The following is a 25929-nucleotide window of genomic DNA, read 5'->3' on the forward strand; positions in this document are numbered from 1 at the left end:
CAGTATTGCTTTCAGTAAAATGGGTATGTTCCCCGCTATTGTGTGTTGCCTGCCTTCCTGAGCCCCTGACAGATCCATGAGTTGTGGTATGATTCTTCAGGGACAGAGAATTTTCAGTGTGTTGTCAAATTCCTCCTTCCCCTCTCTCCTCCTGCATTTGGTCCTCTGTTCATAGGGAGCGTGAACGGGCTAGCTGACTCCAGTGGGCTTGATGGCTACCCACTGTGGGCCAGGGGCTGCTGCTTCTTTATGGGCTTCCTTACAGAGGGAACACCATGTATTTGAATTGGTACCAAAGCAGGTTCTGATCTGGATTCCAGTCCTGATTCTGTTGTGTGACCTTGGGCGTATTGCCTCCCTTCCCTGAGCTTCAGTCACCTTGTCTGTTAATGGAGGCAACTCCCCAGAATTCTGGGGGGGAGTTGAAAGTCGAAAAAAGTCAAGATGCCTGGGCCCTCTTGTTGGGGCCTCCTATCCAGTAGGTCTGGGATTGGACCCAGTTACAGATATTCTTAAAATGCACCCCAGATGATTCTAAAGTATGTCTCTTTATTGAGAACTGATAGGCTGGATCTGTACTTTGCAGACTTTAATATGCAAATGAATCACCTGGGATCTTTAAATGTGGATTCTAATCTCGTTAAGGCCTAAGATTCTGTATTTCGTAATAGCTCCCGGGTACTGCTGCTGCTGCTGGCTCATGAGTTATTACTTTGAGTAATAACAATTTAGATGGTTTATGAAGTTTCTTGGGTTGCCCATTCATTCATACATTCATTGATCATTAATACTGAAGATGGGCAGTGGGGAGAGGTAAGCCCAGACTCTTCTAGGGCTACAGAATTTGTGCTTTGTCTGGAGGGACCTGGGGAACCAGGGTTTTTAAGCCGAGTGAGAGGGTCAGACTCGCTTTTGGAAGGCTCCTCGGGCAGGATGCAGAGAGTGAGCACGGGGGTGTGGACACTGCTGGGAAGTCAGTGTCAATCCCAAGGCCAGATGATGCGGTACTGAGGCAGGTGGGGGCCGGTGGAGGTAGCAAGAGTGGCTGCTTCTTCTTCTTCTTCTTCTTTTAATCAACTTTATTTTTCAGAGTGGTTTTAGGAATTGAGAGGAAAGTACAGAGCGTTCCCAATGCTTCCTGTCCCTGCGCACACATAACCTCCCCCAGTGGAAAGATTCTTAAGATTTTACGAGAGATAATCAGGACAATTTGTTGATTGGCCATGGGGGTAGTGGAGAAGAGAGAATGATACCCAGGCCTCTGGTTTGGGCACCTGGTGGGGGTGTGATTTGACTCAGAGACTCCAGGAGGAGAAATGGACTCGGGGGAAGGTCAGAATGGGGCATGTCGAGTTGGGGACACTGGTGGGCCATTCGGAAGGAATGGCCCCCTCTCTGTGCCTGGGCTCCAACCACCCAGGTGTCCTGTCTGCCCTCAAGGGCGCTCACCCTCCAGGCTCGGGGCCTTTGTGCTGTTTGCTCCTTTGTGAGCCCAGCCCTGCCCCCTGAGCAGATTTCCGCCTCAGGGTCCTTTCACAGGGTGGCCTCTTCCACACGCCCCTCTGTTTTCTTGCAGTTTTCCTTCACGTTATGGATCATAGCGTTCTTCAGATTGTTTCTGTGGGTGATGACCTGGTTCACGCCAGGGCTTCCTCTCCAGCTTGTGAGCTCCCCCAGGACAGGGATCATGTCTTTCTTGTTCTGATGTCCACAGAGCCTAGAACATTCTGAGAGGGGACAGGTCTGGGCTGGCAGAGGGTACTGGGTGTCGTCCAATGGTTGTTGCCTAGAGAGTGAAGGGGTGCACGAGGGAGGGGCCGGAGTAGGGTGTGATGAGCAGGACACAGGCCGAGAGGCCCCTGCTGGAGCGGAGGAGGGCTCATCGGCAAGGTTGGAGGAGATCCAGAGGAGGAACTGTCAGAACCAGGCCGTGCTGCGGTGGTCCTGGCTGCCGTTGACGGAGCGCTTTGTGTACCAGCCCAGGGCTGAGCTCTGGGTGGATGTCCGCTCAGTCACCCCTCCCAGCATGCTATGTTACTTCTAAGGAAACTGGGGCCAGAGAAGTTAGCTTCGAGGTCACCCAGCCAGTAAGTGTGAAGGGGGGAATCTGTCTCTGGAGCTCTCCCCATTTTAAGGTACCTGCTGCCTCCCTCCTCCTGGACTTTACCGAACCCATCACAGGGAGGGCCAGGGAGGGAAACAGCCTGGAGGCCCCTGAGCTAGTGGCAGAGGCAGGGCAGTGGTTCCGGCCTCCGGGTGTCAAGAAGCCAGGCCTGCCTGAGGAGCTGGACTGAGGCTGAGCAGGGGTTCCTGGAAGCCGGCATTGAGCCAACTTGCCAAACTCGGAGGAGCACCCTCATCTCAAAAGGCAAGCCTGGAGCTCAAATGGCCGGGTGGGAATCTCGTGGCTTCTCCCTTTGTCCAGCTGCTTTCCCTTTCACAGAGCTCTTTCCTGTCCTTTCTCAGACTTGGTCCCCAACAGTGATCACCTGGCATCTCACAGCTAGTGAATGATGGGCTGGGGGTTCCAGCCGGGGTCTTCTGGCCTTCTGTCCAGGCTCTTTCTGAAAATCCTGTGGAAAGGCCATCCTAAGATAGAGGCAAACCCTGGCACACCACCCCCCACCCCAAACCCCAACCTCCACCACCCCAGCTGAGCCCTGCCCTGCCCAATGGAGGAAGTGGTTTTCAAGGGCAGATGCGAGCCCAGCATCTGTGGTGGAGGTGATGAGTCATTAGAGCTGCAGGTTGACTTTGGGGTCAGCCAACCTGGCTCCACATTTAGTAGCTATGTGACATTGGGCAAGTCACTTCCAGCCACCACAGGGCCCAGGGGACGTAGGTGGTGTGAGCCAGGCCTCTGGGTGTCACACCTGCCACCCTTCCCCAGCCTGTTCCGAGCCCTGGATTGGACTGGGGATAGGATTTGATTATATCCTAAACAGCAGCTCCATTTAGAAGGCCTGGTTCATTTCCTGTGTGCTTCTAGCAGGCGAGACATGCACAGAATTAACCCTGGTCCAGCTGAGCCAAAGAAATGATGGATGGGAGAGATACACGCTCTCCGCAGCAGAAGGGCAGCTTCTTGGCGTGCTCGGACCCAGAGCCCTGGGCGAGTCAGCTGGTCTCTGGGCCGCCTTGGCTGGATTCTTGGCACCCCAACCTGTTGTAACAGCCGCCTAGCGGGGTGTCCCCAGCTGCCTGTGCGTCCTTCAGAGCACCCACCACATTCCTTAAGACCAGTTGTCCAGCCTCTGCTTTTCTGCTCAGGGGAGGGCAGCGATTGCATCTGACTTGGCCTCTGCTGTCCCCACCCCCACCCCAGGACCTAACTCAGTGCCTGGAGAAGGAACGACTGCGTGGACACGTGCTCCCCAGTCCTCCCGCCACCCCCGCGTCCTGTCACCCCGCCCAGAGCAGTTTCACATAGGTCAGCTCTGCTTGTGTTGTTTCGTTGCTCCCAGGACCAGCGCATGCCTGGCATCCATTCTGTGACATGGCTCTCATCTTTCTCTCCTTTCCCATCCTAATTCTCTTCACTTGCTACCCTCTCCCCTAAGGTTTCTGAGGTTTTCTGTTCCAGAGGCCCTCTACCCGCTCAGGTACCCCATACTCCAGCTTTCCCAGGAACACAGATCTGACCAAGCCTACTCAGGTGCTCACACAAAACAGAACCTGGTCTGTTCTGAGCTGGTTCTTCTTTGCGAGTGTCTGCCCTGTGGGGGATGGGCCTGGGTGAAGGGCCATTGCTCACAGCCTGCTCCCCCTCCGTCTAGACCCCTGGGGCTCCCCTGCCCTTGTGTGTAAAGATCCAGGGAAGTGGGGAGAGATGCTTAACTGGGAGACAGGAGTTCTAGTACTGAGTCAGCCTCCCATTTCTTAGGTAATTCCCCTAGCCTCTGGGACCTCAGTTTCCTGATCTCTAAGGGAATGACAACACACTCCAGCAAGAATTCCTGGAGAATCCCGTGGGCCGAGGAGCCTGGCGGGCTACAGTGCATGGGGGCTCAAAGAGTGACTCAACAACAATGACCAAGATAAGCCTAGACTAAGAATAGCTCCCGCTTTATCAAATGCTTCTCTGGGGCCAGGCCCCATGAAGAGCATGAACTTAGTCCTGTGAGTTTGGTGTGATATCACGGCTCTGTTCCAGGTAAGGAATCAGGGCTCAGAGAATTCGGGGAGGCATGGCCATATTCTCGCACAGCTAGGAAATGACGCTGCTGGAAGCAAAACCAAAGTCTGACTCGGGCCCTCTGAGCAGGAACCCCGGGGTGCTGTGAGAGCCCTGGGTCCTGAGTGGTTTCTCAGCGTCCCTGGGGCGGGGGCCCCCTGAGGACAGAGGCACTTCCCCTCCCGGCTTTGTTTGCTTTGGCCTGGCTGAGCACGATTGGCAGAGGCAGGCTGACTTGCATTTCTGGTTTTGGGTCTGGTGCTGCACTTTCTTGAGGGCAGGCGGTTGGGCTGCAGTCACTACTGGTGCAGGCCCTGGCCCCACTCCACCCCCAGGAAGGGGAAGGTGGCCTGCTCCTCTCTCAGGGCCCAGAGCCAGCTCCCGAGGGCACCAGTTGCTGCTTCCGACTGTCCGTGCTTCTAGATGGAAGGGTCTGGCAGAGGGGGAGGTGAGAGAATGTGGGACACCAGGGAGCTGGTGTTGCCCACAGTTTGCTTTTTTTGATGGAGAATGCTCATTGGTGGGAGGGGGCAGGCAGGAGCTGGGCTGCCCTGGGAGCTGAGATCCGAAGGGGGCTTGGGAAGAAAGAGCCAGGAGTCAGGCTCTAACCCCAGCTTAGCCCTGTGTTTACGGGTGCCGTTGGGCAAGTCCCTAGGTCACTGTCCAGGCTGGGCCCTCTGTCTTCCTGTCAGTTCAGTGGAGAGTCTGTCTGACCCCCCTGGGAACAAACTAAGGTTCCCAGATGAGATTCCTGGATTGGGGTGCCTGGAATCACAATTGCCAACTTCGATTCTGGGGGCCTGACAGTTTGCGTCTAGGGGTCCATGAGAAAGGTGTGCCGCTGTTTAAGTTTCGTGAACAATGTTTTCCTCACCATAACCACCACACCACCACCACCATCTCATTTCAGAGCTTTGGACTTTTAGAGTGTACTTTCCTTGTGTGTCACTTGGGTACCTTGGTTATCCCATTTCATAGGTGGCGAGCCAGAGGTCCAGAGGGCTTAGGAACTGGCTCTTCCTGGCCCTACTGTGTGATTCTAGGTTGGCCCCTTCTCCTTTCAGGCCTCAGTCTCCCCATCTGTGCAGTGGGGATATGGGCTCGCCAAGGTTCCCAGATCTGAGGCAGTGTGGTCTGAGGGTTTCCTGGGTGGAGAAGTCTTCACCGTGGAGCTGCAGGCAGGATTTGCAGGGCAGGCAGTCCTCGGGGTAAGTGGGCCCCTGTCTTTGCCTGTACCTGGGAACCAAACTCTGGCCAGATCATCCTGCAGTCCTCTGAGGCTCCCCGTCCTGGCTCAGCAACTTTCACCCTCCCACAACCCAGGAGGTGGAGGTGGGAGGGGCTTTCACTTTCATCCTCCCAGGTGGTGGTTTTTACCCCACTGGCCTTTCACTTCCACTCTGGTGCTCCCAGACGCCACTCTGACCCCTGACACATGGGTGCGGCAGCTGCCCTGGGCTGCGGCTGGGCCCTTATTCCCAGATGCAACGCCTGGCCAGCCCAGGGCTTAAAAGAGTTCCCAGCTGCAGGCATGGCCTTCCAGTCTCTGGCAGCTGTGCCATAGCGGGTAAGTCCTTGCTCTTTGGGCCCAGCTTCTTCATCCATCAAACAGACATTAGTGGTCTTTACAGTAAGAGCTCTTAACCTATGTTCTGAGGCATTTACCCTGAAATTCTCCGCCTGTGTGTGTGCGTGCGCACTTATCTGTACAGTTCTCATAAGTGTGTGGCATCTCCCTCTTTTCATTAGTCGTATGTCCTTGTGGCCTCTTCATGGACAGAACCTGGGCTCTGAGCAGTTCCCGGTCCAGCGCTCCAGGTCCTTTACTGTGATGGGGGGGAGGAGCCAGCCTAGCCCAAGCCTGCCCATTTTCCCATGTGGCTGTGACACTGGGACACCCCTGACTTTCTCTGAGCCCCAGTCTTCCTGTGAGACAGCTGCTTTTCAGACTCGGAGTAAGGGCAGTATTTTTCCCTTTGCAAATGAAATCTGCAAGAACCCAGTGAAAACTCCAAGGATTCTGAGGGTGGTGTGTGAGGCAGGAATGTGTCCTCTTTTGTTTGGACGTGCAACTCCTGAGGTTCCTCCAATCACAGTTTAAAAAGCACGGGGTGAGTGATCCCTCAGTGAGGTTCCACGTGTCTGTGACACCTGTCGAGTACAGGTATGCGCAGTATTTTGAAGTTCTGGTTTTCTCCCAGTTTACTAGTTTCAAAAAGAGCTGAACATTCAGAGCAAGTTCTTCTTCAAATGACTCACTAAGGCTTTTGAAAGACGTTGGTTCAGGTGGAAGATATCCTTTGGCTAGGTCTGGGATTCTCTCACTTGGTAGCTGCTCTGGCTTGGGGCTTGGTTTGATTCTGGTCCGTGAAGGCCAAGGCTGTCTGCTCCTCATTTATTCACGGAGCGACTTACTCACAGAGGGACCGTGACACCCCCCTTTGAGGGCCACTGGGAGCATTACATGTTACTGTTAGTGACTCAGTTGTGTCTGACTCTCTGTGACCCCAGGGACTGTAGCCAACCACGCTCCTCTGTCCATGGGGTTCTCCAGGCAAGGATACTGGAGTGGGTTGCCATTCCCTTCTCCAAGGGATCTTCCCGACCCAGGGCTCAAATCCGGGTCTCCTACATTGCAGATGGATTTTTTTTTTTTTAAACCTTCTGAACCACCAAGAAGCCCCCGGGGAACATTACATAAGAGGGGTTTAATCTGCCATGGGTCCTGGCATATGAGAGAAGACATATACTGGTAACTAACCTCTCCCTCGTCTCCCTTAAATGACCAACCATGTTTTGATGGAGCGCAAGTTTCCAGCAAGGCAGTAAGGGTGGGAAGCCCGTATTCAGCTTAGCCAAAGGGGCTGTCGGGTCTCCACGGGGCGCTTCGGCTTTCCACCGTGGGGTGCAGGCTGTGGGCTGTGGATCGCCGCCTCATTTTCAGTGACACTGACTCGTGCCCGGTAGCCTCCTCTTGTAAGCCTTTCTCATTTTCTCTTTGTTTCACAGATGTTTGAGGGATCAGAGGCGGATGAGAAGAAGGAAATGCCAGGGGAGGAAGGGAAGGGGCCGGATGCCAAGGACCCCTCACCCAGCAAGGACCTGTCTCCTGGCCAGGAGCCTCTTTCCGGACAAGAGCTTCCACCCAAAGAGGACTCCTCTTCTGGCCAGAAACATTCTGCTGGCCCAGAATCAACGCCCAGCAAAGACTCATCTTCTTGCAAAGAACCTCCTGTGCGCCAGGAATGCTCGCCCAGCAAGGACTCCCCACCAGGCCAGGAACACCCTGCAGCCGCAGTCTTCTCTCCGTGCCAGGACCTTCCTGCTGGGCAAGAACCCTCTCCCGGCCAAGACCCTCTAATCAGCAAAGACCTCCCTGCCTTCCAGGAACCCCCTGCCCAGGACCTTCCGCCCTGTCAAGACCTGTCCCCCGGCCATACCCCCCTGGCAGCTCAGCCCCTTGCTGAGGAGACCACGAGCTCTGGGGACCCACCAGCAGCCACAGGGAACCCGCCCATGGCCTCCAAGCCGAACTTCGTGATCCCCGAGGTCCGGCTGGATAGCACCTACAGCCAGAAGGCAGGGGCGGAGGGGGGCAGCTCGGGCGACGAGGAGGATGCAGAGGAGGCCGAGGAGGGGGAGGAGGATGAGGACGAGGACACAAGTGATGACAACTACGGAGAGCGTGGGGAGGCCAAGCGCAGCAGCATGATCGAGACGGGCCAGGGTGCCGAGGGCGGCCTCTCGCTGCGCGTGCAGAACTCGCTGCGGCGCCGGACGCACAGCGAGGGCAGCCTGCTGCAGGAGAACCGTGGGCCCTGCTTCTCCTCCGACACCACCCTGCACTGCTCGGATGGCGAGGGCGCCACATCCACCTGGGCCATGCCTTCCCCCCGCACCCTCAAGAAGGAACTGGGCCGCAATGGAGGCTCCATGCACCACCTTTCCCTCTTCTTCACAGGACACAGGAAGGTAAGGAGCCCAAGGGTGGAGGGGAACAGCGTACATGACAGGGTTGGATGGGTCCAAGAGCTGCAGGGAATGAATCTTGGCTTTGTCCCACCTCTGCTTTTGTCCCAACCTTCCAATAAGCCTTCTACCCATTTAAAAGATGATAAAACTGAGGCCCAGAGGGACCAAGAAGGCAGAACTTGGACTTAAACACAAGACTTTCTGACTCCAGATATTCTTACAGCTCCATTTTACCGGGGGAATCCACCAAAAGTAGGGCAGGTATATTTGGATCTATAAGATCCAACATGCTAACTGGAGAAATAGTCATAACTTACACTTGGTCCAAGCCTAGCCAGACTAGAAATCTGTCAGCCCACAAGCATGACAACACGAGTTTCCTCCATGCTGGCATTATTCTAAGCAATTTATATGAACTCATTAAGTCTCACAGCTGCCTTAGGAGGTAGACACTGTTGTTGCCTGCAACAGATGAGGAAACTGAGGTACTGGGAGGTTATGTCACTTGCATTGGGTTGCACAGTTTATAAATGTCTGAACCAGAATTAGAATGAGGCTCCAGGGCTGGAGCTCTCAACCACCGTGCTCTTTGTCTCTTGCAAATATTTATAAATAGATGAAGAAGTGTTTATTGATTTCCTGCTGTGTGCCAGGCCCTGTGCTCCGTGCCACAGCAGGGGCCACAGAGATGCGTGAGGCTGATCTCAGCCTGTGAGGAGTGTGTTTTCTGTGTGGGCCAGCGGGGTGGCCAGCAGGGAAAGGCTGCAACATGGCTTTGAAGCCCATCCATGTCCATGCTCACTGTCTCAGTCAAGCCCAGCTCTGCGACCCCATGGCCTGTAGCCTGCCAGGCTCCTCTGTCCATGGCATTTTCCAGGTAAGAATACAGGAGTGGGTTGCCATTTCTTCCTCCAGGGAATCTTCCTGACCCAGTGATCGAACCTGCATCTCTTGCTTTGGCAGGCGGATTCTTTACCATTAGCCACCTGGGAAGCCCTGGAGGCCTACTGGCCAGTTTGAATCTGGTCTCTGTCCCTCACTTACTATGTGGTCTTGGGTGAGCCACTCAGCCTTCCTGAGCCTTAGTGTCTTCTCTGAAAAGCAGAGATTAATAGCACTTACAACCCATGGCAATTGAGGGTGAGCCCAAAGAGCCTGCGGCTTCCCTGGTAGCTCGGACAGTGAAAAGAATCTTCTTGCAATGCAGGAGACCTGGATTCCATCTCTGGGTTGGGAAGCTCCCCTGGAGAAAGGAATGGCAACCCACTCCAATATTCTCACCTGGAGAATTCCATGGACAGAGGATACAGTTCATGGGGTCACAAAGAGTCAGACACGGCTGAGCTACTAACACTCTCACTTCACTTTCTAAAGAACTTGGTGCCTGATGTCATTAGTCTAGGCGCCAGGCAAATGCTGTGGAGGTGCTAACAGTCAGTGTGGTGCAAGGTGTTGTTATGACAACTATTGTGAGGCTGAGGGGGGTGCGGGGAGGAGAGACCCCAGGGCAGAGGGCCACCAGGGAAGGCTTCTAGCAAAAGATGCTCCTCAGTTTGGCTTTGAAAGTTGAACAGGTTTAGAATAAACAGAGAGGATGAGGGAGGCATACTGTGAAAGAACATGACCTGGACTAAACTCTGCAGAAGTTAATTTAGCTAGAACAAGAGATTTCTAAAGTTCATGGATGGCTGATGCATGGCATGCATGCTGCCATTCCTGCCTCCAAACCTGTGGCAGACATGACTAATGGATTTCAGCACACTTCCCCACCAAATTGAGACATGGCCTCAGAAGCCTCTGCAGCTTCTCAGCCACTAGCAATAAGGCTGCTCAGCACGAGGGATAACACCTTCTGTGAAAGGTGCCTATGCTGGAAGGGAAGGTTGGGGCCCTCCAGAAAAGGGCCTTAAACTTTGTGTCCAGGAATTAGAACTAAATTCCAAAGGCAAGGGGACAGGATCTATTTCCTCATCTGTAAGCGCTGTTGATGTGCTCTGAAATCATCAGGGAATAGGTCATTAATATATAGATTTCTAATTCCCCTCCCTAGAAGCTGGAATCAGAATTTCCAGGGGGCAGTGCCCAGACCCTGCGTTTTAAACCAGTCCCTCAGGGATTGGGACATTTCGCATAGTTTGAGTATCACCATCTAAGGCCATTTTTTCGGAGGCAGTTTCTATAGGGAGGAGTCCAGATCTCTGTCCTACTGAAGTGAGGCTTCAGGCCAACTCAGGCCAGGCCTGGACATTCTCTTCTGGACGACGGCTGAGGTCCAAGGACCCACACCCACCTTGGGCCTCCCAATCTCACTTTCTCCACCAGACCCTTCCAAGTTCTGTCCCATCTGCTCTTGCTCCAGTACAGATATTTATATACAGATACATTCACAAACATTCTCACATACATTTCTAGTTCCCCAAACCAGTTGATCTCAGCTCCAATTTGGGGGCAGATATTTCCGCCTGGTAGTCCAGCATGCTTAGGCCAGCTCTCTCTCCTGTCCCAGCTTCCTCCTTTGGGAGCTGAAGGTTCCCACTGGCATCCTCCCACCCCCCACCCTCTTTTGGCCTGTTGCCTCCTTTCTTGGTCTTGAGTGACTAGCTGGCAGGGACCTCAGAGGCTGCCACCCTACCACTTGGCTTCTGCTTGCCAGGCCTTGAGTCCTTCAGCGTTGTTCATATCCTTCTCCTTCCAGACAGCCAGCTTCAGTAAGAAGCTAACCCTTGTCAAGGGGAAGTGCGGTCTAGGCTGGACAGAAACCCTGGTGTCCCCTTCCATCCCTCACTGGCGGTGGGACTTGGACAAATCCCTGCTCTTCTCTGAGCCTCAGTTTCCTCATCAGTAAAATGGGTATTATAAATACATAGTACCTCTATCATAGCGTTACTGGGAAGATTAAAGAGCCTGACTTGGGTTAAGTGTTCAGAAGAGTGCCTGGCACTCAGCTCCTGCTGGGTCCTCCATAAAGGGGATCATGCTGACGACAATGGTTGTGATGAGAAAAAGGAGGACAGCAAGAGCAGTAGCAGTCCTCCCAGCCCGCACCCCACCCCCACCCCTGCCTTTCTAGCCTTCACAGCACTGCTGTAAGCTGGGACCAGTTGTACTCATCTCACAGTGGGGAGTCTGAAGCCTAGGGAGAAGGCTTTGTCCCAGGCCACATGACGATGGAGCTGGACAGTGGCCTCACCTTGTCCAGCCCTCTCTGAGCCCGTCCTAAACCCTGCACACCCCTAGCAGGTGAGGGGCAGCGGGTTGGGGACTGGCAGCTGGGGGAGGCGGCAGGTTTTCCTGTGACTTCCATTTTCCCGGTTTGGGCCTGGCTTTTCAGGGAGGGTCCATGGATGCCAACTAACCACAGTTTCCAGGCAGAGCCAGGCAGGAGGTGAAGAGGAGAGGGGTGAGGTCTTCAGGCTGTGGAGTCAGACAGACTGGGTTCAGTCTCAGCTCTGCCTCGTCCCTCCTGGTCTTGAGACCTTGGCCAAGTTATTGAGCTTCTTCTTGTTTTTTTTTTCCTGAGCTTTGATTTTCTCTTATAAAACAAGAGTGGCTAAGTCTTCAGGGAGTTGCCCCAGGGATTCAAGGCAACTGCAGTATATTGACAGCTCTGTGCCCACAGTAGTGATCCTGTGATACAATGAGACCCAGGAGGGCCAGACAGAGCTCCTGTGGCCTTCGGCCAGTCATTGTGCTGCCGTGTGGCTAAACCAAGGCTGGCCATAGTGCAATCTGTCTGTCACAGAGGCAGCAGTCCTTGTGTTACCCCTCCCTGCTGCTGTGTTTAGGAGTATCTGAACCAGACAGACCTGAGAGATGGAGCACTCGGCCAGGATCATCTTACGGGTGGGCTGCCTGAGGTCTAGAGAAGAGAAGATCCCCTGGGGTTATCCCGTGGGGTATCCTGAGGCTGGCTGCCTCTTGTGCTGGGTCGAGTTGTCCCACAGTGCCCTCTGCTGCCAGACCCGCACCTTGCCAGCTGCTCCCAAAAGGGTCCAGCAGGACAGATTTTCTGGGCCTGTGTCTGTCCTTTTCCTGGGGGCCAGGGACACTCCAAGAGCATCTGTGAATTTCACCCCAGCCTGGCCTGGCTCAGCCCAGCATCATGGGTCATTCCTTGACAGCGGGGAGAAGAGGCTGTGGCCCCTCCCTGGCGGTGCTTCCTTCTCCCCTCCTGCAGGAAGCCAGCCTGGGCAGAGGCTGTCAGGGGAGGGTGCCCGCCCTTCTGCACTAAGTTTCCCATCTAGGTTGTGGTTCAGACAAGGGAGCCCCTAAGATGCCTTCCAGCTCCAAGGCATGATAGCATCTTCCAGCCTCCTACCTGTAAAAAGCCTAAAGGATTCGTTCCTCTGTCTAAACAAATAAGTGTAGAGTTTAGTCCCAGTGTTTCTGCAAAGTTCCATGTGGTCTGCCAAGATGGTCTGGGTCAGAGAGAGGAGCCAGGTATGGCCACGTGGCCCCAGAAGTCAGGTCAGGACCAGCAGGGGGAATCAGGTGAGGCCCTGCTTATAGGAGACCCCTCGGTCATGGATGGGGTCTGCAGCCAGACCTGAAATTTTTTTTGCTACTGGCCAGCTCCGAGAGCCCAGGCAAATAGAAATAGCAACCTACTTCAATACTCTTGCCTGGAGAATCCCATGGACAGAGGAGCCTGGCAGTCTGCAGTCCATGGGGTCACAAAGAGTCGGACATGACTGAAGTGACTTAGCACACAGCTCTGGGCCTCAGTTTCCTCAGCTGGGGGGAAATAACAGCAAAAAGCTCTTAGAATTGTTGAGAAGGTTAAATTAAAGTATGACACAGCACTTTAGCACATTGCCTGGCACATAGTGAGTAACAGCTCTAACCACTAAAAAAATATAGTCACAACCTGAAAGCAGAGAGTTATTTAGTTTGGTGGGAATGACTCCAAGCCTGGGAGATAGCATCTCAGTATATCTGAGAAAACTGCTCCAAGGAGACAGGAGGGGAAGTCAAGCTATATACAAGTTTGCAGACAGTCTGAACATCAAAGATCAAGTTAAGAAATTTAGCATTCTATGTATGGGAAGATGCAAACCTCTGGGCTCACTGAATTCATTCCTTGCGTGTGCACCTCAGCTGACTGGGGCCGATCCTGTTTCATTAGGAGTTGGCAGATGGCTGCTTCTTGCGTTCCCCAGCTCCTCAGCAGTCACTGTTGGTGGTGGTGTGTGTGTGTGCTGCGGGGGTGGGCAGCATCCCCGGCCTGCAGTTTTGGGAGCCCTCGTTCACATTTGGAGGCCAGAGATCACTGATGGCTGTGACATTTCTTGTTTATTGATATGGCGGGAGACAGTCTCAGTTCATACCACCATAGCTACGAGTCATCAAGCACTTCTGCAGGTGTTCACTAATCCATGTAACACCCCTTTGAGAGGTCCAGTTACTATCCTCATTTTACAAATAAAAAAACCGAGGCACAGAAAAGGGATATAATTTGGCTGAAGTTGATTAGCTAATGAGTGACTGAGCTAGGATTCAAATCCAGGCAGTTTAGCATTTAACTCTTAACTGTGACTATTGTAATAGTCATAATAACAATATAAACAGTAATTATTCCTCCAGTCCTTGGAGGTGGCCCGGTGGGAACTGGGCGGGCTTCAGGGACTGTCTGGAGTGAAGGGCGGGCTGAGTGGTTCTGGGTTCGTCTCCAGTCACCTTTCAGCACGGAGGAGCCAAAGAGCAGCGCAGGGGAGTAGATGGGAAGGAGAGACGCTTTGTGTGCTGAGCCTCAGGCAGGCCTCACTGCAGCTCCCGGAGACAGGAGGCTTGGGGGCCACGCTGAGCCTGGAAATCCGAGCCCTGACTTTCCATCTCATCTCTTTCTGGCACACAGCACCTCTGTGGGGTGTGGGTTTCGCTGGCTATTTTGGGGGCCGACCCCAGGGCCTGAGCTCCCCGGCCCCTCTCTCAGGCTGATTGATGAGAGCCGGCCCTGGAGAAGATGACCCCCTCCCAGCAGTGGAAGGAAGAGCCTGGTTCCCAGCAGTGCAGAGCCTTGGGGTGGCGGGCGGGGTGGGAGTGGTCCCCAGGCCCATTGTGTGGGGCCGATAAAGTGCGGAAGCTGAGGTTAAATGGGAGGAAGCCCAGTGCTCTGGGCCCTTTCCCACGGGTGGGGGCTTCAGGCCTTGCCTGGCCAGGCCAGACAACTGTGACCTGTGTGCAAGGGCTTGGCACTGACAGCAAAATCACTGGGCGCTGAATGCTGGCAGTCCCCAGTGCCTGAGGGCGCCCTGTGTACCAGTCAGGCCTTGGTGGCCCAGACTTTATCCTGGTGAGCCTCCCAACAGCAGGGTGATGCCTCTGCTGGAGCTAAAGAAGCTGAAACTGAGAAAGCCTGGGAACGTCTCCAAAGTTAGTGGAGGCAGCATCCATACCCAGGCTGCAAACTGTAGATCCGGAGTCCCGTGCCATGGCTGGGCGTGTGCCTGTGTGTGCACGTACACATGTGTTTACAACCTTGGTGGGGCAGCGTTCTCAGGAAAGAGGTGGCATTTCCCCTGAGATGTTCATTGAAAACCTTCAAAATGTGTCCCGTCCTTGCATCTGAGTAGCAGCATCCTCTGGTGGAGAAACATAGGCCTTAAATTCAGACAGACCTAGATTCCAGCTGTCACGTAAACGCTGGGTGTCCTTGGGCAGATGACTTAACTTCTCTGAGGTTCTGTTTACTTTTATGGACTTACTCTGAGATTAATGAGACAGTGTCTGGATAATGTCCATTCTGAGGTCTGGCCTATAGCATGAACTCCATGAATGAAGCTATAACTCATCCATCCATCCATCCATCTCTGGGTCGTTGCCCCACTGAGGCTGGTAGCTCCGGCTATATCTGGATTAAGCCCACTCTTCTTCCCAGGATTGAGAACATGGTATTTTAAAGTTCAGCCCATTTTCTTTATTTTACAAATGAAACTGAGATCCAACGTGTGACTCGCGAGGAGTCAGAGTGAGAGTCACACCTAGTGGCCTTCCGTCTTGTCTTAGGATGTCTCAGCCGCAGCTATTCCAACATCTCAATGCATTTCCTGTGCTTCTGCTCTGGGGTGGCACTGTAGGGGTCTGATTTCTTCAGGGGGAGGATGGACACACAGAGGCAGGGGAACAGAGGGCGGCCCCAGAAGAGACGGTGGGAGTCTGGAGTGGTGTGGAGGAGAGGAGGGGTGACAGGCTGGGAGGGTGTCAGGATTGGGCAGAAGAGGAGAAGGCCTTCCAGGAAGGGGGCACAGCATAAGCAAAGGGAAGCGGGGTGGAGGTAGGGCAGGGCAGGGTCTGGGGGCTCAGTGGAATAGCAGGAAATAAAATTGCAGGCCGTTAATCAAGCAGTGAAGCCTTCAAGATACATCCTTCCCAACCTGCTTTCCCTCTCTTGATTCATTCATTCATTCAAGTATTTCTTGAGCTCCTAACATACACCAGGCCCAATCAAGGTGACCTAGACAGAGGTGAAGGCAGACAAAGGCCCTGCTCTTGGGAACTCACACTCCAGTAGAGGAGACAGATCGGATAGAAGCCATGTTGGATGCAGCGGGGACCTCAAAGGGGTAAAGAGGGCACAACCTTGGCCTAGGAGTCAAGGAGGGCTTCCTGGGTGAGGAGGCATTTAAGCAGCTTACCTGAGGTCTAGATCTTTGCTGAGGCTGGGTCTTGGAAGGAATGGGAGGTGAGAGAGTCACCAAAACATCTCCCAGGGAAGGAAGAGCGTGTACAGAGCCCGGCTGGGAAGGTTTTTGGTTGGAATGGTTTTCGGTTGGAGGGCAGTTTGAAGAGGTTGCTGGAGCAGGGGTCAGGCCAGAGAGATAACCGACGGAGTTGTAGCTGATGGTGATATGGAGCTTTCTGCCCAGATCCGAAGATGGTAAACCCTGTACACTATGTCCTGGAGTTTGGACATTGTCTCAAGGGTACTTGGGAGCCATGGAAAGCTTTAAGAGACAGGCAAGAGAAAGTGAAAGTGAAGTCGCTCAGTCGTGTCCCACTCTTTGCAACCCCATGGACTGTAGCCTCCCAGGCTCCTCCATCCATGGAATTTTCCAGGCAAGAGTACTGGAGTGGGTTGCCATTTCCTTCTCCAGGGGATCTTCCCCACCCAGAGATTAAACCTGGGTCTCCTGCATTGCAAGCAGACGCCTTTACCATCTGAGCCACCAGGGAAGCTCTTAAGGCAAGAGAGGTGCTCTTGTATGTAATAATGTACTTCACACGCTGCTGACCCACCCCAGGTCTCTTTAAAAACCTCAGGATCCTGAGTTGGTTAGTCATTGTGATCTCCATGTTGAAGTTAAGCACTAGAGGCTCAGAGAGGGACAGCAGTTGGCCAAGTCACACAGTAGAACCTTGACTGAAGCTTTGTCTCTGTCCTGCCCTGCTTCCGTGAGTGCTGTGTTTCTGGCTGCTCCTGCACAGGCTGCATTCCTAGGTGCTCGAGGAGGACACTCTGTGAACAGGCTGCTCCTAGTAGCGGGGTCTCCCTCCCTCCACTGTTCTTCAAGGGGTGGGAGCATGGAGGTGGGGGTGGGCTGGTTGGTGGGACCTGCTAGATCCCTGAGCCTCTCTTTGCTCAGACAACAGCCCAGGTTGCAACGTGTCTGTGTTTTCTCTGCAGATGAGCGGGCCTGACACAGTAGGGGACGATGATGACACCTCCCGGAAGAGAAAGAGCAAAAACCTGTACGTTGGAAAGATCTATGGTCCTTACCCTAGTGATGGGGGCGGGGGACGGTCCCTGCACCCCTCTCCTTCCCCTGTCCTCCGGCTTATTCTCCATGCCCAGTGGGCCAGGGGCAGAGGCAGGGAGAAGGGGCTGCATCCAGTCCTACCCTAGACAGACACTCATGAAAAATGGGATCTTGGGACCTAGCTGTGGCCCCAAGGTGAGGTCAGCCAGGGTCCTGAGCACCCAGCACCGCCCTCAGCATCCATCCACAGAGTGAGGCAAGGTGCTGATTTAGTATCTGGAAGCCACAGGGAACCAAGCAAAAGCAAGCAGGTGGGTTGCCCTGGCTCTGTCCAGCTGCCAAGCCCAGCGGTGGCCAAGTGACCATGACGAGTTCTTCACTCCCTCTGAGAAAGGGCTGACTAGCCTGGTCACGAGAGTCCCCTTTCTCCACTGAGCTCTTGAATGCTGGCAGTCCTGGGCATTGCCAGGAGGGGGTGCTGCAGGCTCAGAGAGCCGATCCCATACGCCCCATGCCTTTCTGCCCCCACCCCCTCCACAGAATTTATACTTTCGATTCGGAAGTTTGTTAGAGGTGCTCAGTTATTAACAGAGAGTGAGGGGTTTTCTCCATGGTCTCCTTGTACCCCGGGCCATGGAGACTGTGGGCAGGGACAGAGGAGAGGGCGGTGAGGGACATGGTGGCCCTCAGAGGGAACCCCCTCCCCTCCAGGTCCTGTAGAGCCCACTGTCGCACACCAATTAGGCCGGCCTTGGGGTCGGGGCCCTGACTGCAACCTTGGCTCAGGTCCACTCCCTAGAAACTCTCTCCCCAGCTTCCCTGCCCTCTCCAGTTTCCCGCAGCATTAGGCTTCTCTCACTCTGCAGCCAGAACCGTCACACTTTCTAGGGAAGGTGAAATGCACAAAGATGACTCTTTGTACCAACCATCCGGTGAAGGCGGCACCAGAATGGCTGAGGGTGGCGCTCCCAGGAGTGCGGCAGTGGAGGGCAGCAGAGGGCAGGCATCCAGGGTGCTGGAGCTCTCTTGCCTCACCCACTCTGGCCTTCTTTTCAAGTAGGGCACTGCCTCTTGACGACCCATGGCTCACATTCTTAAATGCTTAGGCGAGGATTCTTAGAATCTGCAATGATAAATAGCTCATATTTATTGTGCTAGGCACTGTTCTGTGTGCATTTACATATATTATCTAATTTGACCTTTGCATTCACGCATGCGTGCTTAGTTCTGTCTGACTCTGCGACCCCATGGACTGCAGCCTGCCAGGATCCTCTGTCCATGGAAGTTTCCAGGCACGAATACTGGAGTGGGTTGCCATTTCCTACTCCAAAGGATCTTCCTGACTCAGGGATCAAACCTGCATCTTTTGCAGCGGTAGGCGGATTCTTTACCACTGCGCCGCCTGCCTTTACAATACTTTAAAGAAAAGAGAAATTATTGGAGTATAGTTGCTTTGTTTATTAGATTTTCTTCCCATTTAGGTCACCACAGAGCACTGAGTAGAGTTCCCTGTGCTGAACAGTAGGTTCTCGTTAGTCATTTGTTTTATACATAGCTGTGTATATGTCAAACCCAATCTCCCAGTTCGTACACCCTCCTTGGTAACCTTAGGTTCGTTCTCTGCATCTGTGTCTCTCTTTCTACTTTGCCAAGAAGTTCATCTGTACTATTTTTCTAGATTCCGCATTTAAGTGACCTTTATCATAATTTTTATTTTACTCTCCTTTTTTCTTATTTAACCTGTTTTACAAATGAGTAAACTGAGGCAGAAAGAGGTTAAGTTGGTTTTGCAAGGTTAAGTTGCTTTTCTGAGAGTTGAGATCTGAAACCTGGCGTGATGGCTCTAAAAAAGTAAGTATGTATGCACATATATTTAAATTTTTTAAATTTATTTTTTCCCTTCAGTACCCATTATTTATTTACTTATTTTTTTGGCCTCATGACGCAGCTTGCAGGATCTTAGCTCCCTGACCAGGGATCTGATCTAACCCAGGCACCCTGCAGTGGAAGCAGAGAATCCTCACCACTAGCCCCCCAGGGAATTCCCACAGAGCCTGTTATTTCTAAGCAGAGCACCCTGAATGAGGTCTGTAGCACCCCTGCTAATTAGCCTTTGAGCTCCTAGTGATGGGAGCCCATTCTTCAGAGGCTACTTGCTCCATCTTTTCATGGCTCTGATTGGAGGAAAATGTCCCTTTAGCTTCTTCTTGTGGGTCCCAGTTCTACTCTCTGGGCCCATGTGGGGCATCTCTGACCTCTACCATCCTTTCTTGAGTTACCTGGGTGGCAATCAGGGATTTTCGAGGCCCTCTCCAGCTGAGCCGTATGGCTGTGAGTCTGCCCAGCTGTATATCTAGGGACGAAAGGCTTGGCTGGGCAGGCACTTCAGACTCCTCCAGCCACAGGGAAACGCAGTGGTTTCTGAGCCAATAAAGAGCCCAAGTGGAAGGCAGCAGCCTGCAGGTTGGACCTCAGGCAAGCTCTCCTCCTCACCCCCCTCCCCTCCCCCCAGCTTCTATGTCCTAACCTCGATAGCGGGCCAGGAACAGGGGTCCGAAACAGAGCACGGTGCCCCAAGAAGCTGGGCTCTCTCACTCCTAGCCCCACCAAGGCTCTCAGAGGGCCTTGATCCTCACCGGAGGGCTGCCCATCCCTGGACTCCTTGGCCTTATCTCATTGGCTTGGAATCTGCTAGAGCAGGGTCCTTACCTCTAATCAGCTGCCCTAGGACCTCAGGGTCCGTATAGATAAGCCTGAGCACTTTTGCCCCAGCCACTGTGCTAAAGCTTTTTGTGTATTTTTCCCTTGCCTCGAAACAAGCCCAGCAGATGGTAGGTACTGTCATCATCTGTGTTCAACAGATGAGAAAGCTTGACATTCAGAGAGGTTAGGTAACTTGATAAAGGGCACACAGCTGGTAACAGCTGGGGCTGGGAGCTGAACCTGAGATGGTCTTGCTGTAGCACTTCTGCTCTTAACTTCCACCTGCACCGCTCGCCTTCATTAAACAGGGCAGCCTGTTGGTCTTAGTAACCTCTGAAGCTCGGATAACTTCAGAAGTATGCTGCCCAACGTATAAAACACATTTGAAAGTCCATTATTTAAGTTTCTTTTACACTTACTTAGCTTTACTATTTTGATAACACATTTTAAATTTTACGCATTTAATTTTTCGTTTCAGTCAGCATGTGTCCTCTTTAATCAGAAGGACAGAGATCAAAAACTAAAATAAAAAAATATGTTATTCAAAAGTCAGAAGACTAAGTAGGCATAAAAAAGTTAATTTGTTTCAAATGACATTTTTGAGAGTTTATGGGCTTTGTAATTTTGAAGTGATTTGAGCTTAAAACTTGAAACTTCATGGGACATTCTGTATATTCATGGGTGGATATATCCAAAGCCGATGACGGAGACTGAGCAGTCTGCTGGCAGAAACTGTTCTCTGGGAGGTGCCCAGGTAGGGGTCTAGGGACTGGGGAGGCAATCATGAGCAGGAGACACTTAACCCCTTTCTTGCCAGCAGCTTGCCCACAGGCTGAAATCTTCCCTGGGGGAGTGGCAGGGCTAAAAATGGCTCTTGGCTTAAAATAGCCTGTCCTGCCACCCTGGTGGGCAGAACCTCCCTTCCCTCCCGCCTTCCCTCCCAGCAATTTGCTGACTTGTTTTCTCCTCCTTCCCAGAGCGCTGCCATGGTAACGGGGAGGCCAGTCACAAATAACGGGTTTGGCTTCCTGCCTGGGCGGGCCCCAGAGGCCGCCCCTTACAGACACATGCCCCTTTCACGGGCTCCCTCTCAGGGTTGGCCAGGAGGGATATTTTTTTTTTTCCCTGCTCCCGTCCTGGTCCCTCCCATTTCCTGGCTCCTCCTGTCTGAGTCCCAGCCTGGCCTGTGCCTGGGAGTCCAGTCGTCCGGGGGCTGGGATTCCAGTGAGTGCTCAGCTGCAGCCCGCACCGTTGCCGCCTGGTACCAGGTTGGCAACAGGAGCCTGGGGGTGCTTGCAGCAGACCGTCCCAGGCAGCAAGGTGGGGGGCCCTACAGCGATGCTCCGAGGCATGTACCTCACTCGGAATGGGAACCTCCAGAGGCGGCACACCATGAAGGAGTAGGTGCCCCTCGCCCCAACCCTGGCCCTCCCCACCCTGAACTGGCAGCAGGCGAGTGGACCGGGCTCACCGACCCCTTCTCTGCTTCTGTCCCCAGAGCCAAGGACATGAAGAACAAGCTGGGCATCTTTAGGCGGCGGAACGAGTCCCCTGGGGCCCAGCCAACGGGCAAGACAGACAAAGTGATGAAGTCATTCAAGTAGGTCCTCTCCGGCACCCCTGGGTCCCCTCAGACACTCACGGGTCCCGTGGGAGCAGGGTGGCTGGTGGGCATGTGAGGGAGAATGCAGTTGGCTGATCCAGCTCGGGGGTGATGGAGGCTCCTGTGGAAGGAGCCTCATACCCGGCATGAGCAGCATGGATGGGGAGCCACTGTCCCAGGAAGGACGGCCGGGGAGGGACAGAGGTGGGGGTAGAAGTGATGCCGCCGGCCCCAAGAAAGGGGGTGGGCCCCCTCCTGTGCTCCTCATGGGGCTCAGCTACTTTCTGGGGCCAAGGACCGCTGACAGGGGTCAGCTCACTTCCCTGAGCCTCCTGGTCCCTCACTGTGCCCCTTGCCTCCCCCTCAGGCCCACTTCAGAGGAAGCGCTCAAGTGGGGCGAGTCCTTGGAGAAGCTGCTGGTCCACAAGTGTAAGTGGGGGCCACCCGGCCTGTCCCCTCTCTGTGTCCTGTCCCCCGTCCTCCTCTCCTCCTCTCCCAGGCTCAGAGAGTGCATCTGGCCCCGGAGAGGCTGCCTTTCCCTGTTTCCCGGGCCCAGTCAGGGGTCCCCGCTGTTGGGAAAGGCTGAGGCCCTTGGTCTGGCCTTGGAGCCTGCTGCTGCCAGCCCCTCCCTGTTCATGAGAGCTGGCACTGCCTGCCGCAGGCCTTTGGGACCTGTGTTGTCAGACCCATATTCCCAGAATAACAATAAACACTTCCATGTGCTGAGGGCATACGCGGGGCCAAATATGCCTGTCATCTCGTGGATGGGAACCCCTTCTGATCCTCACTAGGATCCAGGAGGTGGTTCCCATTTGACAGATGAGGAAACTGAGGCACCGATGGGGAGAGACCTGGCCAAGGCCCATGAAGAGGCAATACAAGGGTGGGGACCATATCCTGGGTTCCTGGCTCTCAGGAGCGGGTGACCTTCCTAAGCCCCCAGCATCTGCACCCAGAATGAGCCAAGAGGGTCCGCTGGGGGTGCCTGAGGGCAGGAGGGGCTGGTTTGGCCTCTCACCTCAGGGTCTGGGCTTCTCCTCACAGATGGTCTAGCGGTGTTCCAGGCCTTCCTCCGCACTGAGTTTAGTGAGGAGAACCTGGAATTCTGGCTGGCATGCGAGGACTTCAAGAAGGTCAAGTCACAGTCCAAGATGGCGGCCAAGGCCAAGAAGATCTTTGCTGAGTACATCGCCATTCAGGCGTGCAAGGAGGTAGGGCTTTGGGCTGGGCCCTCAGGCCCCCGTCCCCATGCCCAGTGGCCTCTCGGTGAGGGGGCTGGCTGGAAGCCTCAAGGAGGGGCTCAGCCAGGGGAGAGGCCAGAGTGACTCTTAGAGGCCAAGTGCCTAGGGTGAAGAGGAAGCAGGCTGGGGTTCCTGGGAAGAACAGAATCCTGACTGATAACGCAAATGGCCACTGTCAGGCGCTGCTAGGTGCCAGGCCCATGCAAAGCCCTTCACAGATGAGCGCTCATATTTAACCTTCACGACAACCTGTAATATAGGTTTTAATATTATTTTCATTTTTAAAATGAGGAGACAAAGTCTCAGAGAGCCTAATGTCTACTGAGTGCTTCCAGTGTGCCAGGCATTATCTTTTTTAAATAAATGGTTGATGATGCTAATGTTCACAGCTCTTTGAGGACAGTACTGTTATTCCAGCCTATAATTAAGACCGCCAGGGCTCAGACCACTTAAGCGATTTGCTTAAGGTCACACATCTAACATGTGGCACTGCTGGGATTTGAACCCAGGTAGCCTGACCCTAGAGGTGATATTTTCAGGCCCTAAAAACTCTACCACCCCTCCAGTCAGTGACCGAACCAGGACTTGACTCTGCTAACCTATGGGGTTCCCCTCTGAACCTTAGGATGTGGAGTAGAAGGGCTTGGAGGTGAGAGACTGGGCAGGTCCCGCCCCGGCCCCCGGCCCTCAGGAGCAGCTTCTTGCAGGCGGCCCTGACCTCACCGCCCTCCGCCCCACAGGTAAACCTGGACTCGTACACACGGGAGCACACCAAGGACAACCTGCAGAGCGTCACTCGGGGCTGCTTCGACCTGGCGCAGAAGCGCATCTTTGGGCTCATGGAAAAGGACTCGTACCCACGCTTCCTCCGCTCGGACCTCTACCTGGACCTCATTAACCAGAAGAAGATGAGTCCCCCGCTTTAGGGGCCACGCGGGTAGAGCTCAGTGTTCACACCAGGCGGGCTGGGCCCCTTCCCACCTGCCTCCCTCCCCCCTGCGACAGAGGGGGCAAGCAAGCCCCCGGAGGCTGCGTCCGGATAGACAGACGGACATTTGGATGAGAGGCCTGGACCAAGAGAGGCCCAGGCCACTGGAGGAGTAGAGGGACTGGCCCCACTGGGTCCCCGCTGCCCTGGTACGAGGGGGCCCAAGGGCCTGGGCAGGTCAGGGGCCCGGGCTAAGACAGATCCGGAGCTGCTGCTCCCTGCTGCAGAGACTTCGCAACGACCAAGTTCCTTAAAGAACTGGCTGGTGGGGCAGGGGCCGAGGCCTGGGCTCCAGGGCTCTTCGGGGGAGCTGCTGGGGCTCACAGCTCAGACCCCTGCCTTGAGTTTTATTTATTTAAACAGTAGTTGGATGCTTGGCACGTCGTCATGTAATAGGAAACCTTTGCCTCGTCAGTTTTCCTACTTTACAAGTGCAATATTTTAACCAACGCCTTGTGAAAAAGCCGCCTTGCTGAGAAGGTGGGCACCATATTCCAGTTTCAGGGGATTCACTGGTCCCGAGCCCCTGTGGCGGGCAGCTGGGCCTGCTGGACCGATAAGGCCCAGAGGGGCGGGGGCTGTAGTCTGACCTCACACCGAAATCCAGCCCCCCCTGAGTGAGGGGGGTCCCCCGGGGGGCTCCGGGAAAGCATGGCACCCTCAGACCACACAACGGCCGAGTTCTGGAGCAAATAAAAGGCCTGTGTTATTTTTGTTCTTGACCCTTTCTGTGCGTTCCTGGTTTCGAGGCTTCCCAGGGTCACCGGGGCTGGGAGGGTTGGGAGGGGGGCTGCCAATCACGCTTCGCTCTTCCCATCACCTGCCTCCCATCTGGTGCCGGTGCTGCTCGCGGACAATCAGTCGCTGCCTCTGTGCGTGAGCTCTGCCAAGCTTGTCCTACTTACCATCACATCTTCCCCATAAGCCTGGGAGGTGGCCGTTATCCCCATTTTACAGATGAAGCACGTGAAACCCAGGCAAGTAAGGCGACTTGCCCAAGGTCACACTGCTGGCCAATGGCAGCCAGCAAGGGGCTCAGCCTAAGCCCGCCTGACTGCACAGCCTGCTCTCTGGGTTGCCGGCCTCTGCCGGCTACTGGATGGAGTCCTAGCTGGGCTGCTAACTGGCTATGTGGCCTTCAGCAAGTTCCTCCAATTTTTTCTGCCCCGCCACGCTCTGAGATTCTAGGGGAACTTACAGGAGGCACAGGGATGGTTGGTGGAGGTGGGTGAGGTCAGGATCTCAGGCAGGGTGGCAGCTGCAGGCGGGTGGGCTCACAGAGGCCTTTACAATGGAGAAAGAACTCAGGAGGTGACAGGGCGGGTCCTTCTGTGGCCCTGGGGGAGACTTCCCCTCTGTACCTAACAGGAGATACACATTTAGGAAAGGCCAGGTTGAGAGGAGGCCCTGGACCGCTCGCTTAGAGAGGTGGAAGAGAGCCTGGCCAAGCTGATGCAAAAGCTGCCCCTGATGCCCACAGGTACCACCTGCGAGGGTCTGGAGGCAGGGACCAGGGTGTGGCCTGAGGTGGGGACAGGCTCCCTGGGCTGACTTAGATGAAGGCAGACAGAGTTACTGCAGGAGGACCCCATCTCTTTGGAGCTTGTTTCCTGTGTGGGGTTTCGGGTTCAGGGCTGCCCACTGGGGACTTAGAGATGCCAAGGATAGGGGGCTGTGCAGCCACTCTCCTCCCTGCCTTCCCTTGCTGGTCTCCCAGGGCAAGGACACCCCAGGACCCTCCTGAACATGGAGAACATCAGAAACCGTGGTCTCTGGGGTCCTAATGTCGGGCTAGGCAGAGAGCAGGTGTTTAATGAGTGTCACGGCCTGTTCCCCCAGCACCGGTACGTGAGCTCCTCTGGGAGTGGGGCTGGGTCTTCTCCCTGGTGCCGGGGGGCCTGGCCAGGGAACCCTGTCTGGCTTTGTAAATGGTGAAGGGCTTTCTTGGGGCGGAGCTGCCAGTGCCTCGATGACCCAGAGGGATGGAGGACAGAGATGCATGCCTGGATCAGAGTGAGGGATGACACTCTAAGGTGTAGTCCAGGCCTGGAGATTTGGGGACCTGACACCTGGGTAAACTAAGGCCCAGAGGGGACTGCAACCCCACTCCTGATCCACCAGAATGGTAGCCGCAGAGCTGACATCGGCACCCAGGGCTTCAGGGTCTGGGCTCACCTGGCCTTGCTGGGGTGAGGAGGGGACCCTGGGTCTGGGAGGAGACTCACCTTCCCCTTTCCCTAGGTTCCAGGGAGTCAGCCTTGGGCTGGGCCCTCCATCTTTCCCATTCCCAAGTTGCCATGGAAACCTCAGGCCAGGAGAACCAAGTCAGGCAGATGGAATTCCCATTTCGGAAGGCCCCACTGCCTGGTTTCCATTACTCACACCCGGCGCCCTTGGCCTCCAAGCTGCTTTGGCTACACAGAACAGCTGGAGAGCAGCCTGGAAAAGCGCCTGGATCTGCCTGCCCTACCCCCACTTGGACTCCGAGGGACTTGGGCACAGCCCTCACCGCCTTAGGCCGGAGTCCCCTTACCTGGGACTGTTCTCCATTT

The 25929-nt window shown here is 54.5% G+C and overlaps 1 protein-coding gene across 3 annotated transcripts in view; it reads left to right on the forward strand.

Annotated features, from left to right (window-relative positions):
• The window catches only part of RGS3 (regulator of G protein signaling 3), a 136323-nt gene extending 112237 nt beyond the window's left edge, over positions 1-24086 (forward strand). For all 3 annotated transcript variants that reach the window (XM_052644576.1, XM_052644577.1, XM_052644578.1), the window contains 6 exons: positions 7184-8146; positions 16770-16834; positions 21044-21145; positions 21516-21577; positions 22193-22359; positions 23130-24086. In XM_052644576.1, the coding sequence (XP_052500536.1) occupies positions 7184-8146; positions 16770-16834; positions 21044-21145; positions 21516-21577; positions 22193-22359; positions 23130-23315 (1545 nt within the window). In that variant the 3' untranslated portion in view covers positions 23316-24086. The remainder of the gene's footprint in view (positions 1-7183; positions 8147-16769; positions 16835-21043; positions 21146-21515; positions 21578-22192; positions 22360-23129) is intronic.
• Positions 24087-25929: the final 1843 nt, after the last annotated feature.

Source organism: Budorcas taxicolor, chromosome 8, assembly GCF_023091745.1.
Source record: "Budorcas taxicolor isolate Tak-1 chromosome 8, Takin1.1, whole genome shotgun sequence".
Taxonomy (NCBI): domain Eukaryota; kingdom Metazoa; phylum Chordata; class Mammalia; order Artiodactyla; family Bovidae; genus Budorcas; species Budorcas taxicolor.